The following is a 13,635-nucleotide window of genomic DNA, read 5'->3' on the forward strand; positions in this document are numbered from 1 at the left end:
TCAATAACTAAGAAAATAATCTTCAATAACTGTCATTTGCTTGTGGAAAGAATTATAATCTGTACAACCACTGATTTTTGCCTCAAAGTTAACAATTGTACCTGACCTTCCCTTGTCTTTTAAATATATATTTTTTCTGTTTGACTGTTACATCACCGCAAGTGCCATCTGAACCCAAGAGGGCTCCTGAAGTGCCAGGGGCAAGTTTTAAATTGACTTAAGTTTCCCAGAATATCTCCCTTTCTGCTGTAGCCTCAGGGTGGAGCCACCAGCTGCAGGCTATCAGGCCCTGATGGACAATTAGAGGCTGGTGAGTTAGACAAAGGAGAGTTTTTCTCTTAGTTTGGGGGCCTTTGTCTACTTGCTTGGACAAGGTGAGGCAGTGACCTAAGGGAATATTTTGGAACCCTGGTAGACTGGGCCAGACCATCCCAGGAGGGAGTGCCTGAGGGACTCTGGATCGTTTTGGCTTCCTACAATTGACCTGAGGGTTGAGGTATTAGTTAGCTTTGAAGCTTTTGTTATTTTTAATTATATTGTGTTGGGGGACTATCTGCATGGCTAAAACAAACCTTTGTTTAAACGTTTTGTTGTGTCAGTGGCTTGCAAGGCATCAGTGCCTATTGGCCCTACGTAGGAGAAGGTGTACGTCCTAACCTTTTTGGTTAGTTGGGAACCATTAACCCCTTAGGGGAAACTAAGGTGGATTGGGCCCTATAAAACAAATCAGTGTGGTGGCAGTAATCAGGGAAGGGGGAAGAACTTGGCCTCCCCCCTGTTATTAGTCATAAGTCCCTAGGTTGGTCTCCTTACCGGGAGCTGAGAGGTGGCTAAAGGGACCCCTGGGCACTACAGCTCCTTATTCTTCCCCTGACTTTCAGGGCTTGGCTAAAAGCCAAATTATATCTCTGTGACAGGGTGGGACAGACAGTCTTTTAAAGACAAAGAAGTAAACCACATTACTTGGGGTGGCTCAGTGACAGAAGGGAACAAAATTTTGAAGGAAAAATCTACCTCTGAGGAAGGGAAGTGTGAGGGGGTGTCATAGTGTGCATGGGGGCAGGCAAGATTTACAAAGAAGGTCCAAAGGCCCAGTCTTGAATACGGTAGGATGAAGGCCTAAAACATGGTTAATGATTGACATTCATAGATCAATACTGACCATCTCAAGGAGAATGTCTGCATTCACTGGTGGATGCCCCCTCTGTATGTTGGACATACGCTGATATACACCAGTGAATGCAGACTTTATCATGGAGAACTACCAGACATTTATATGTGTACAACCACCAAACTTTGGCTATTCATGGAACAGGTACATACATTCCTGAAAGGAACCCGGTGAGTTTTAACAGTAATTGTTGCAATTGCTTTTTTTCAGGTTTTCATGGCTGGTAACATCATTAGGGTTTGTAGAATCTTTCGGGCTCAAGTGCTGTGTTCTACTGGAGAAAGTTTTCCTTCCAGACGTTTCGTTCTCAGCTGCGGAGAACATCCTCAGTGGAGTTGCAGCCGGAGCAGGCGCTTTGACCTTCTTGGCTGCTGTGCATTGAGTGGGGCCAGGGCTGCTGGAGAGCTGCTATTTCTAGGCTGGAGGGGGTGTGGTGAAACCAATTGCCCTTTCACCACACCCCCTCCAGCCTAGAAATTGCAGCTCTCCAGCAGCCCTGGCCCCACTCAATGCACAGCAGCCAAGAAGGTCAGAGTGCCTGCTCCGGCTGCAACGCCACTGAGGATGTTCTCCGCAGCTGAGAACGAAACGTCTGGAAGGAAAACTTTCTCCAGTAGAAGACAGCACTTGAGCCCGAAAGATTCTACAAACCCTAATTGCTTTTTTCATTCACACACTGAAGAATGAAAGAAGCCATTTTGGACCAGGTCCATGGAGTCCAACAGTTTGTGGCAAAAACCTAGGTGCCATCAGGAGGTCCACCAGCAGGGCCATAAGAACATAAGAAAAGCCATGTTGGATTGGGCCAATGGCCCATTCAGTCCAATACCCTGTGTCACGCAGTGGCCAAACCCCAGGTGCCATCAGAAGGTCCACTGGCAGGGCCAGAACTCCAGGAGTCTTCCCACTGTGCTCCCCCAAGATTACTGATTTGTGGTGGCAGCTGTTGCCCAACAAATGTTTTTTAAAACCTGCGCAATCAAATGGCCAGTAGCCAATCAAAAACCCTGCTGGGAAAAACCTGGCTCCACCCACCTTTTGCAAACTCTTAGCAGACATCAGGAAACGTGTCAGTAGGCACCTAAACCCTGTTTTAGAACTGCTACTCCATGCTACCACATTATCAATGCTGACAAAGGAGTGACCTCTCAGTTAGAAGGACAGCATCTATTGGAGATTTTTTATGACAAGGTGGAGGGGGGATTTTCTGATCATATATGGTACAGTTTTGCTGCTCCACAATTGCCATGCACCCATGCACACAGTATGCTCTTGGTCACAGTGTTCGCACAGCCCCCAATAGCAACACACACACTTCTTACAAAACTCAAGGCTGCACAGTTGAAACATACAACACCCACTTGCTTACCTGACTGAGGATCCGACCACACTTTGTGCCGATCTTGTCTACCAAGTCAAAGATTGGAAAATTCCAATTGTTGAGCTGCTCCATAAGCGGATCCAGGTTGTCCATTATGAGGGGCTCAGGGGCAAGAATAGGCTTCTCCTGCATGAAGAACCAACAAGAGACATTCCCATTGGTCACTGAGATCACTCCAGATTTATGCATTGGACACACCCTCTTATTGCCACCTCAGCCCTGAATTTCATTTCTGTTTCCCTCACTATTTTGACCAGAAAGTCTTTTGAGGTCTATTTGAAACCTCTGACATTCCTGTGAGAGAATGAATGAACTACTATCATGCCCTGAAGTGTGGATACTGAGAGACATTGAACTCTGTCTTGCCAGAGCTTGAGCCTTCAGCTAGGCTCCTAAAAACTCTAAGCATTGCCCAATCAGGAAAGAGACTGTTTCGGAGGGAACTGTCCTGATTGGGCCTTCAACAAACATTTGGATTGGTTGGCTTTTGGGGCACTTGTAACATTGCATATAGTTATTAAAAGATAATCGGCTGGAGGCAATGTCTGGAGTGTATATAAGTGGGGATATTGTTGGGTTGTGTGTGTGTTGTGTTTTGTGGACTGAATAAATCACTTGCTGTTTTCAAAGAAGAGCTGTTCCAGCCTCATATTACAATAGAGACTGAGCAGGGTATGCCCCAATATTGGGTGGGGTGGGAAGAGGGTTTCTAAGCCTTGTATAAGTTTTCCCAAAGTGTTGACAATAAATTACAGTAGACAAGACCAGTAAGCTAAATCCTGGGGCACCTTAAAGACTACCAACCAGGGGTGAAATTCTAGCAAGAGCTCCTTTGCACACCGCTGATGTAGCCAATCCTCCAAGAGCTTACAAGGCTCTTTTTTGTAAGCTCTTGGAGGATTGGCTACATCATGCGGGAGTGGCCTAATATGCAAAGGAGCTCCTGCTGGAATTCCACCCCTGCTACCAACCTATATATTTCAATATGAGCCTTTGAGTCACACCTGTTTTCTTCAGATACTTATTTTAACAAATGATCTTTCTGCCACATTGGGGTTATTTAGTCCTCCAATTCCTTTGATGTACAACATATTCTTTATATTCCCATTCACTTCTATTGGGATCCAACTGTTTTCATTTCCTTTTCAACTAAGATTTCAAAATTAAACAAACAAAACAAAACCAGAAGGCAAAACTCAACACAAACCAAGAACAAGAAGTTATTATTCCAGCAGCACGAGAGACTTAACGAAAAGTTAGATCTCAAGCAAGACTAAAGATCTTACTCAGGGGTGGAATTCTAGCAGGAGCTCCTTTGCATATTGGCAAAGGTGTGTGGCCTAATATGCAAAGGAGCTCCTGCTAGAATTCCACCCCTGATCTTACTCAAGTAGAAAATGAAAAAAGCAGTATCAGTCTGCAGATTTTTTTTTTTAAATTGTGTTGTTTAAATAAACTCAAACTAGATAGAAGCTTGTAGGGTTCAGAGGGTGTGGCTGTGGCAGACAGAATATTCCCCTGAGCTGTCAGTTTGGACTCTAGCACCCTCTCCCACCAAGGAGGCTATTAGTAAAGGAGCTAAATTTAGATGGAAGAGCTTAATTGAGGCCACATCTGCACCGCATTGTGCAATCATTCACAACAATCTTTTTTTTTTTTTGGTGGCGGGGGTGGGGGGTGTTATCCTTGATTCACTTGTTGTGCTTGATGCTAGGGGCTGCACTGCTTTGGATTTACGTATCTGTGTGATGGTACTGATAAAAATCGCCAGCTGTGTTGCAATTCCCATTGGCTCTGAGGTGAATTTTGATTACATCGAGTGCAAAGAGGCACGGAGTTGGGGAGGGGAGAAGAAGAAGATGGATGAAGATATTGGATTTATACCCCGCCCTCCACTCTGAATCTCAGAATGGCTCACAATCTCCTTTTACCTTCTTCCCTCACAACAGACACTCCATGAGGTGGGTGGGGCTGAGAGAGCTCTCACGGAAGCTGCCCTTTCAAGGACAACTCTACGAGAGCTATGATTGATCCAAGGCCATTCCAGCAGCTGGTATAGCGGTTAAGTGCACAGATTCTTATCTGGGAGAACCGGGTTTGATTCCCCACTTCTTCAGTTGCAGCTGCTCGAATGGCCTTGGGTCAGCCAAGGCTCTCACAAGAATTGTTCTTGAAAGGGCAGCTTCTGGGAGAGTTCTCTCAGCCTCACCTACCTCACAGGGTGTCTGTTGTGTGGGAGGATGATGATGATGATGATGATATTGGATTTATATCCCGCCCTCCACTCCGAAGAGTCTCAGAGCGGCTCACAATCTCCTTTACCTTCCTGCCCCACAACAGACACCCTGTGAGGTAGGTGGGGCTGGAGAGGGCTCTCACAGCAGCTGCCCTTTCAAGGACAACCTCTGCCAGAGCTATGGCTGAACCAAGGCCATTCCAGCAGGTGCAAGTGGAGGTAAAGGTAAAGGAGATTGTAAGCCGCTCTGGGACTCTGATTCAGAGTGAAGGGTGGGGTATAAATCTATGGTTTTTTCTTCATTTACCTGCTATTGTCATACTAACCAGCCTTCCAGGGTTGTTGTGGGATTGCTGAGGTAAGATACAGTAGATATATGCATCCTGCTACAAAAAAGCCCTGTTCCTGGCACTGGGACACAGAGGTCAACTGCCTCTGAATGTGGAAGTTCTCATCAGTCACTGTGGCTAATAGCCACTGATAGACCTATCCTCCATGGATCTATCTTAAAAGGTAAAGGTAGTCCCCTGTGCAAGCATCAGTCATTTCCGACTCTGGGGAGACATTGCTTTCATAATGTTTTCACGGCAGACTTTTTACAGGGTGGTTTGCCACTGCCTTCCCCAGTCATCTACACTTTCCCCCCAGCAAGCTGGGTACTCATTTTACCGACCTCGGAAGGATGGAAGGCTGAGTCAACCTGAGCCGGCTACCTGAAACCAGCTTCCACCGGGATCGAACTTGAGTCGTGAGCAGAGAGTTCAGACTGCAGCATTGCAGCTTTACCACTCTGCGCCACAGGGCTCTTGATGGATCTATCTAATCCCCCTTTAAAGCTGCTTATTGCCATAAGCACTGCATCCTCTGGCAGTAAACTCCACATTTTAATCACAGTCACAAGGCATGCACTATACCACTGGACTATTGGACAAAGGAAGAATTTACTTCTGCACACTTTGTTCCTCAAGTACGGCAACAAGAGACACAGCCACACTGAAGAGCACACGAACCAACTACTACCTCGGGCGGCAGCAAGGGATGTAACAGGATTGTGTCCGGAGGATATGGACTACAGACGGGCCCTGTCCGCGCCTGCTCCTTGCAACAATCGGCTTCATCATCGTTCGGCACAATGTCACTGCTGTCGCTGTTGTTCGTTTCGTAGTCCGAGGTGGCTTGTGCCGGATCATCTGAAACACAAGGCCAACAGTTTGTGATGGGCTGCTAGGTCTGAGTGATAAAAAAAAGGAGAGTGGTTTCTCCTATTACATGGTGGTCTATACCAGGGGTGGCCAATGGTAGCTCTCCAGATGTTTTTTGCCTACAACTCCCATCAGCCCCAGCCATTGGCCATGCTGGCTGGGGCTGATGGGACTTGTAGGCAAAAAACATCCGTTGGCCACCCCTGGTCTATACTGCTGTAAGTTCTGGAGTCATTCACATGCACCTATGAGTAATGCTGTTCTTGTTGCCAAGAGAGGGAAAACAGCCTCAGGGAAATGTAAATTGGCTCTGAGAAATCACGAAGGATAGTGCTGGTGCAAGATGGCTCCATTGCTGGGTTTGCTGGGCAACTGCCTGTGGGAGATTTGTGTGTGGGTTGGGGAAGTGTCCCAGGAGAAAAAGTAAAAGAAAAAGAAGTCCTCGGCTACTTACCGGAAGAGTTCCAGGTGATTCCTAGAGCTACCTGAAAGTGTCAAGGGTAGTGCTAGCGACTGCCAGAAAGCCTAGAGGCCACCATTGTGACTTCCGGGTAGGTCTAGGAATTGACAGGAACTTGATGGTCAGAACATCTGGTAAGTAGTTGAGGCCTTACTCTTCTTTTAATTTTTTTTCTCCCCTGGACAATCACTCCTCCCTCAGTTCTCTCCCTGCTTCTGTCACAAGCCTGTCTGGGTGGCAAATGCTGGCTTGAACTGGATGGGAGGGGGAGCACTCCAAACACTTCAAATCTTCTGGAAAGCTTTAGAGTCCTAGACGCCACAGCTGTCCTGCATTTGCGCAGTGCTATGAGAGACTGTACAGAAGCCACGACAATGAACCCTAGAGCTACACTTGCCACTTCCGAGTAGCTCTAGGAATTGCCATGAGCTCTATGTTCAGAACTTCTGGTAAGTAACCAAGGCATGGTTTTCCTTTTTAATTTTTCTCAACAGGACAATTGTGTGCTGAGCATCAGTGGACAGCTGAGCATCAGTGCACAATTGGCTGGAGGTCTCTTGCCAAAAATGGGCAAATGGGAACTTTGGCCCCTCCCCTGCCTGGCACAAGTCTTTAACCGTGGGGTTTTTTTTACTGCTATTGTCTATGGTTAGGGCTAATCAAGAGTTCCCTTGAGATTGATTTATATATTTAATCAGATTTATATCCCACCCTCCCCTGACGGGCTCAGGGCGGCTAACAACAATTGAAAACAACATAAAACATTAAAAACAACATATGCAATAAAATCATTTCCATTATATGGTCATTAAAAGTCCAAGATGCACGTTGATGTTCTAGAGATGGAAACATATGGAACCATTGTGTAGCAAGTCAGCCCACTGGCAAATCTTAGTTCCGTATTGTCTAACCAGCAACATAACTCCAAGTTTTCAAGCAAATTTGTGCCCTGTGATATTCTTTCTACTAGAGATTGCCTGAGATTAAGCCAGGTACCTTCTGCATTCAAGCAGGTACTTTTTAGATTCTGGCTTCAAGGAAACGCTGGTAAGTCTGACCTCTTGTTTAAGGGTGGGTTTAAAGAGGTATGGATGGTGGGCTTTGCTTCAGGCTACAGAGTCCACTGGCTCCTAGTTTGCTAACATAGGAGAACCAGTTTGGTGTAGTGGTTAAGTGTGTGGACTCTTATCTGGGAGAACCGGGTTTGATTCCCAACTCCTCCATTTGCACCTGCCAGCATGACCTTGGGTCAGCCATAGCTCTGGCAGAGGCTGTTCTTGAAAGGGCAGCTGCTGTGAGAGTCCTCTCAGCCTCACCCACCTCACAGGGTGTCTGTTATGAGAGAGGAAGGTAAAGGAGATCGTGAGCCACTCTGAGACTCTTCAGAGTGGAGGGCGGGATATAAATCCAATATCTTCTTCTTCTTCTCCAAGGAATTAATGTTGCTTTGACACTGGTTATAAGATCACAAAGGTCACCTACATGGGGACACCATCTTTGTTCTACAAAAACACTTGGGTTGGTATTTCTCATTGGTAAGGACAGAAGGGCCCATCTATACTTTACAAAAAGTAGTAACTGTTAAGAGCTCAGATAGTACTACTGAAGACAGAGGACTGGCAGAGGGGATCATAGAGCTGTTGGCTGTCTCTCTCCTTCCACTGTTGATCCATTCTAATCTCTCTCTTTTTTGCAGCTAGTTTTCTCCATGGTTTCAGGTGGAAACAGTTTTAAGAAGAATTGCAGATTTATACCCCGCCCTTATCTCTGAATCAGGGACTCAAGAGCAGCTTATAATCTCCTTTATCTTCTCCCCCCACAACAGACACCCTGTGAGGTGGGTGGGGCTGAGAGAGTTCTCACAGCCACTCCCCTTTCAAAGACAACTCCTATGAGAGCTATGGCTAACCCAAGGCCATTCCAGCAGCTGCAAGTGGAGGAGTGGGGAATTAAATATAATTCTCCCAGATAAGAGTCCACTCACTTTACCACTACACCAAACATGATGAGTCCACTGTATCACCAGGCTCTGAACGACTGTGCTAAGTAAGGCCTTAGAACAGGGTTTCCCAAACTTTCCTCCCCCTATGGCCTGGTTATTTTTACAATTCTCCTTTGTGGCTCACTAAAATTTGGGGGTAGAGCCGGAAGACTTTGGGGATGGAGCAGGGAGACAGGAAATGATGTACAAACACGCTTAAAACTCTTGCAATGTTTTGTTTAGGAAAGGTAGGTGAATAGTGGGATTTAGGGTTAGGGTTCTAAGCCTGGGAAAACATGAAATGGCAGCCTGGGAAAACATGAAATCGCAGGGCATTTCAAGCCTCCCCGCCCCCCCCCCCCCCCAGGTCTACTCAGATTAGCAATGGGAAGGAAGGAAGGAAGGAAGGAAGGAAGGAAGGAAGGAAGGAAGGAAGGAAGGAAGGAAGGAAGGAAGGAAGGAAGGAAGGAAGGAAGGAAGGAAGGAAGGAAGGAAGGAAGGAAGGAGACGGTGGGAAAGACAGAGAGAGAGAGAGAGAAAGAAAACATGGGGAAAAACTGACTTGCAGAGAGAAAGAGAGAGAAAGAAAGAAAGAAAGAAAGAAAGAAAGAAAGAAAGAAAGAAAGAAAGAAAGAAAGAAAGAAAGAAAGAAAGAAAGAGAGAAAGAAAGAAAGAGTGGGGGTGGGAAATAAAGCAAATAGAGAAAAAGAAAAACTGACAAAAAAGAATGAATAAAAGGGAGGGGGGGAGAGAGTTGGAAACAAAAAGACAGAAAAAAAGAAAAAAGAAAGAGAAAGGAAATAGAAGAAAACGGGAGGGAAGAAGTGAAAGAAAAGAAGCGAAAAAGAAAGAAAGAAAGATAAAAGAAAGGAAAGGAAAGGAAAGGAAAAGAAAAGAAAAGAAAAGAAAAGAAAAGAAAAGAAAAGAAAAGAAAAGAAAAGAAAAGAAAAGAAAAATAGAAATAAGGGATTGGAGAAACTCACTTTTAAAACTACTGACTTTCTGCACTGCGTAGCTTGGCCCGCTGAGCTCCTCCCGGTATCGGAAAGCCCACGGCAGCTCGGAGACCGCTGCGCAGATGCGGCAGGCCCCACTGTGCTCCGCCCCGCAGTGGGAAGCCCGGAGCCCGCTATGCGGTCACAGAAGGCTCCACTGAGCTCTGCCCAGCAGCAGGAAGCCTGAAGCCCGCCATGCAGACGCAGCAGGCCCTTCTGAGCTCTGCCCCGCAGCGGGACATCGACAGGAGCCCCTTGCGATCCAGCAAAGAGTCTTCCATGGCCCGGTGTCGGGTCACAACCCTGCAGATGGGAAACGCCACCTTAGAAGTTCTATTTTTCCCCTCCCCCCCTTTTTGCCATCAAGTCAAGGGAAAAGACTGCCTCTCTGTGGCAACCCTGGATTTCCTTGAAGGACTCCCATTCAAATACTAACCAGGGCAACCCTGCTTAGCTTTTGAGGTCTGACAAGAGGACAAAACCTGTACATCCAGTATGTAACTAAAGTAATCCTGAACGGAACTCAATGAAATTTAAGGGTGTTTCAGAACACTAAAGTGGAATAGTTTTTCATTTCATTGCCAAATGCTTCCATTTTACCTGTTCTGTTTAGAGGGTGCGTTGTTCCATCTCTTCTTTCCAAAATCCCCTCTCCTGGCTCTGTCGGGTTATACGGCCTGCCACAGCTGCAGCATGAATCAAATGACAAAAGATTGTGTAAATCAGAACACATGTCAACCAGCAAATTGCTCACTTCCCATGGAATGTAGTTCCATTTGTGGCTGTTTTGGACAGTGGTATCTATGGTAATATATTCCTTGGAGGTCTCTCCCCTTCTCAAACCCCACCCTCCTCAGGCTCCACTCTTAGATCTACAGGAATTTCCCTGCCTGGACTTGGCAACCCTAAATGTCACTGCTCTGAATGATTTTCCCATGAGTCTTAATGTAACATGATACAGTTCAGATATTGGTGGTTCAATCAGGGCAAACCATCTAAGAACATAAGAAGAACCCCACTGGATCAGACCAGTGGTCCATCTAGTCCAACATCCCAAGAACATAAGATCTCTGCTGGATCAAACCAGTGGTCCATCTAGTCCAGCATCCTAAGAACATGAGAAGGACCCTGTTGGATCAGACCAGTGATCCATCTAGTCTAGCACCCTAACAACATAAGAAGAGCCCTGATGGATCAGACCAGTGGTCTATCTAGTCCAGCATCTTAAGAACATCAGAAGAAACCTGCTGGATCAGGCCAGTGGTCCATCTAGTCCAGCATCCTAAGAACATCAGAAGAGCCCTGTTGGATTAGACCAGTCATCCATCTAGTCCAGCATCCTGTCTCACACAGTGGCCAACCAGGTGGGCAGCTGCGTTGGTCTGAAGCAGCAGAACAAATTTCGAGTCCAGTGGCACCTTTAAGACCAACAAATAAACTTTTGCTGTTCTTAACATGCCGCTGGACTCCAAAAGTGACCTGTCAGCTCCTCTGAACAGCTAACAACAGGGCATAGAGGCCGAGGACTTCCCCTAATATTGCCTCCTGGTTCTGGGATTCAGAGGCTTAATGCCTCTGAATGTGGGGGTTCCCCTCAGTCACCATGGCTAGTAGCCATTGATAGACTTAAGCTCCATGAATAAACAGGTTTCCTACCTGTAACTGATGATCTTCGAGTGGTCATCTGTGCAGTCACACCAATGGGAGAGGCGCCGGCGCCGATCACGATCGGTAACTTCAAAGCCGCGGATTTCCGCGCCCCCGCCCCGGTGCGCATGCGCAGGCACCCCTCCCCTGCGCATGCCCAACGGGGCAGGAGCGGACATCCCGCCAGTTCCTTCTGACCGCTGCAGGAGCCCTGGACGGACCCGCAGCAGTGGGGAAGGTGGGCGGGTAGTGTGACTGCACAGATGACCACTCGAAGATCATCAGTTACAGGTAGGAAACCTGTTTATCTTCTTCGTGGTCTCTGTGCATCACACCAATGGGAGAATAGCAAGCTCACCACATACCTGGAGGAGGGTTGCGTGGTCCGTCAATAGGCGAGCGACTGCAGAACTGCACTGCCCACCGACGAACTCTGTCTCCACTGAAGGTCCAGCGCATAGTGTTTGATGAACGTATGCGGGGAGGACCAAGTAGCTGCTTTGCAAATGTCCGGCAAAGGCACCCCCTTCATGAACGCAGCTGAGGTAGCCATTGCCCTCGTGGAGTGAGCTCTGATAGGCCCCGGCAGAGGCCGCTTACGTAGCAAGTAGCACAGCTTAATTGTCTCTGTCAACCACTTGGACAGTCTCTGTGAGGAGATTCTCTGCCCCATAGAGGCCGAGGCATACGAGACGAAGAGCCTGGAGTCCTTGCGCACCGGTCTGATTCTATGTAAATAAAAGGAGAGTGCGCGCTTCACGTCAAGAGCGTGAAAACGTCTTTCCGAAGCCGAAGTGGGGTTCGGGAAATAGACCGGTAAGTAAATCTCCTTGTTTAAATGGAAGGCAGACACCACCTTCGGTAGGAAGGTCACATCTGGTCGCAAACGCACCCCTTCCGTGCTGAACTGCAGATAAGGGTGGTCACATCGCAAAGCCGCCAGTTCTCCCACCCGACGTGCTGAGGTAATGGCCACCAGGAAAGCCGCTTTCCATGAAAGAAGCTGCAGGGAACAAGTGGCCATAGGCTCAAAGGGTTTTCCCATGAGACCCTCCAAAACCCCGGGTAGGTCCCAGGAAGGCAAAGGAGCCCTGACAGAGGGGTACAGCCGCACCAGCCCCTTCAGGAAACTCTTGGTGGTAGGGTGAGTGAACACCGACCTGCCCTCAACTTGCTCATGGTTGGCTGAGATGGCCGCCAGGTACACCCTGATGGAAGAGACCGTCAGTCCCCTGTCTAACAAGGAGACCAAAAAGTCAAGGATGCTAGGGAGGCCCGCCCTCCTTGCGTCACTGCCCCTTTGAGAGGCAAATTTAACGAACTGAGTCCATTTGTAGGCATAGGACTTCCTCGTTGACTCCTTCCTACAATTAAGGATGACGTGTTGCACCCTCTCTGACAGCTCGCTCAGCCGAGCTTCCATGCCGTCAATTTCAGATGCGGGACGTCGTGGTGAACTATCCTGCCCTGCTGGGAGGAAAGTAGGTCCGGCTCCCCTGGGAAGTGGTGAAACCTGCCCTTGGACAACTGTAGCACAGGGGCGAACCAGTGTTGCCTGGGCCACCAGGGGGTGATCAGGATGCCTCTCGGACGCTCTGAGTATAGTTTCTGCACCACCCGTGTGATGAGCGGGATCGGGGGAAACAGATAGAGGTGGAGGCGGTACCAGCGAAGCAGAAGACCGTCCCCCAGCGACAAGGGATCTTTCCCCCCCCGGCAACAAAAGTTCTCGCACTTTCTGTTGTCCCGAGTGGCGAAGACGTCTATCTCCGGAGTCCCCCACTCCTGGAAGACCGGCTGTAGGAAGGTCCAGTTCAATTCCCACTCGTGCAGGGACGCTCCTCCCCTGCTGAGGAAGTCCGCACATACATTTTGCTCGCCCGGGAGGTGAGCTGCAAAGAGGTAAGTGTTCATCTCCATGCAAATCTGCCATACCTGCAATGCTAGAAAACACAACTTGCGAGACACCGTGCCGCCCTGCCTGTTTATATAGGCCAGCGCCGTGGTGTTGTCCGTCAGTATTGCTACAGTTCGGTTTGCTAGCAGTGGCCTGAAAGAGAGGATAGCGTGATGAATCGCCAGAAGTTCTAGGAAGTTGATATGATATTGCAGGTGGTCCCTGGGCCATCTGCTGCCCACGCAAAGACCGTTGACATGTGCCCCCCATCCCCATAGGGATGCGTCTGAGGTCAGAGTCACTGTCGGCTGTGGCCTGTGGAACGGTGCCCCTTGAAGCAAGTTTTGCTTGTGGCACCACCACGTCAGAGACGCCAGGATCTCCTGCGGAATGGAAAACCTGCGTAGCGGAGGGTCTATCCCACAACGGAATCGTCTCAGGAACCACAACTGAAGACTCCTCATGTGCAGCCGTGCAAACGTCAGCACCGCCGTAGTGGCTGCCATTAGTCCCAGCAACCGCAGAATCTGGAGTGCAGTTACGGTTTGGCTTGACCGGAAAATGTGTATTAAGTCTATAATGTCCTTTGCTCTTTTCTCCGGCAGAAATGCCCTGCACTGTTGTGTGTCCAGAATCGCCCCAATGAATTGGATCCTTTGGGATGG

The 13,635-nt window shown here is 48.1% G+C and overlaps 1 protein-coding gene across 2 annotated transcripts in view; it reads right to left on the bottom strand.

Moving 5' to 3' along the window:
- The window catches only part of PDE3A (phosphodiesterase 3A), a 421,890-nt gene that overhangs the window by 32,336 nt on the left and 375,919 nt on the right, over positions 1 to 13,635 (bottom strand). For both annotated transcript variants that reach the window (XM_060245837.1, XM_060245838.1), the window contains exons 7-9: positions 10,027 to 10,112; positions 5,809 to 5,978; positions 2,541 to 2,678 (exon numbers count right to left, since the gene is read on the bottom strand). In XM_060245837.1, the coding sequence (XP_060101820.1) occupies positions 2,541 to 2,678; positions 5,809 to 5,978; positions 10,027 to 10,112 (394 nt within the window). The remainder of the gene's footprint in view (positions 1 to 2,540; positions 2,679 to 5,808; positions 5,979 to 10,026; positions 10,113 to 13,635) is intronic.

This window comes from Heteronotia binoei, chromosome 8, assembly GCF_032191835.1.
Source record: "Heteronotia binoei isolate CCM8104 ecotype False Entrance Well chromosome 8, APGP_CSIRO_Hbin_v1, whole genome shotgun sequence".
NCBI classification, from domain to species: Eukaryota; Metazoa; Chordata; class Lepidosauria; order Squamata; family Gekkonidae; genus Heteronotia; species Heteronotia binoei.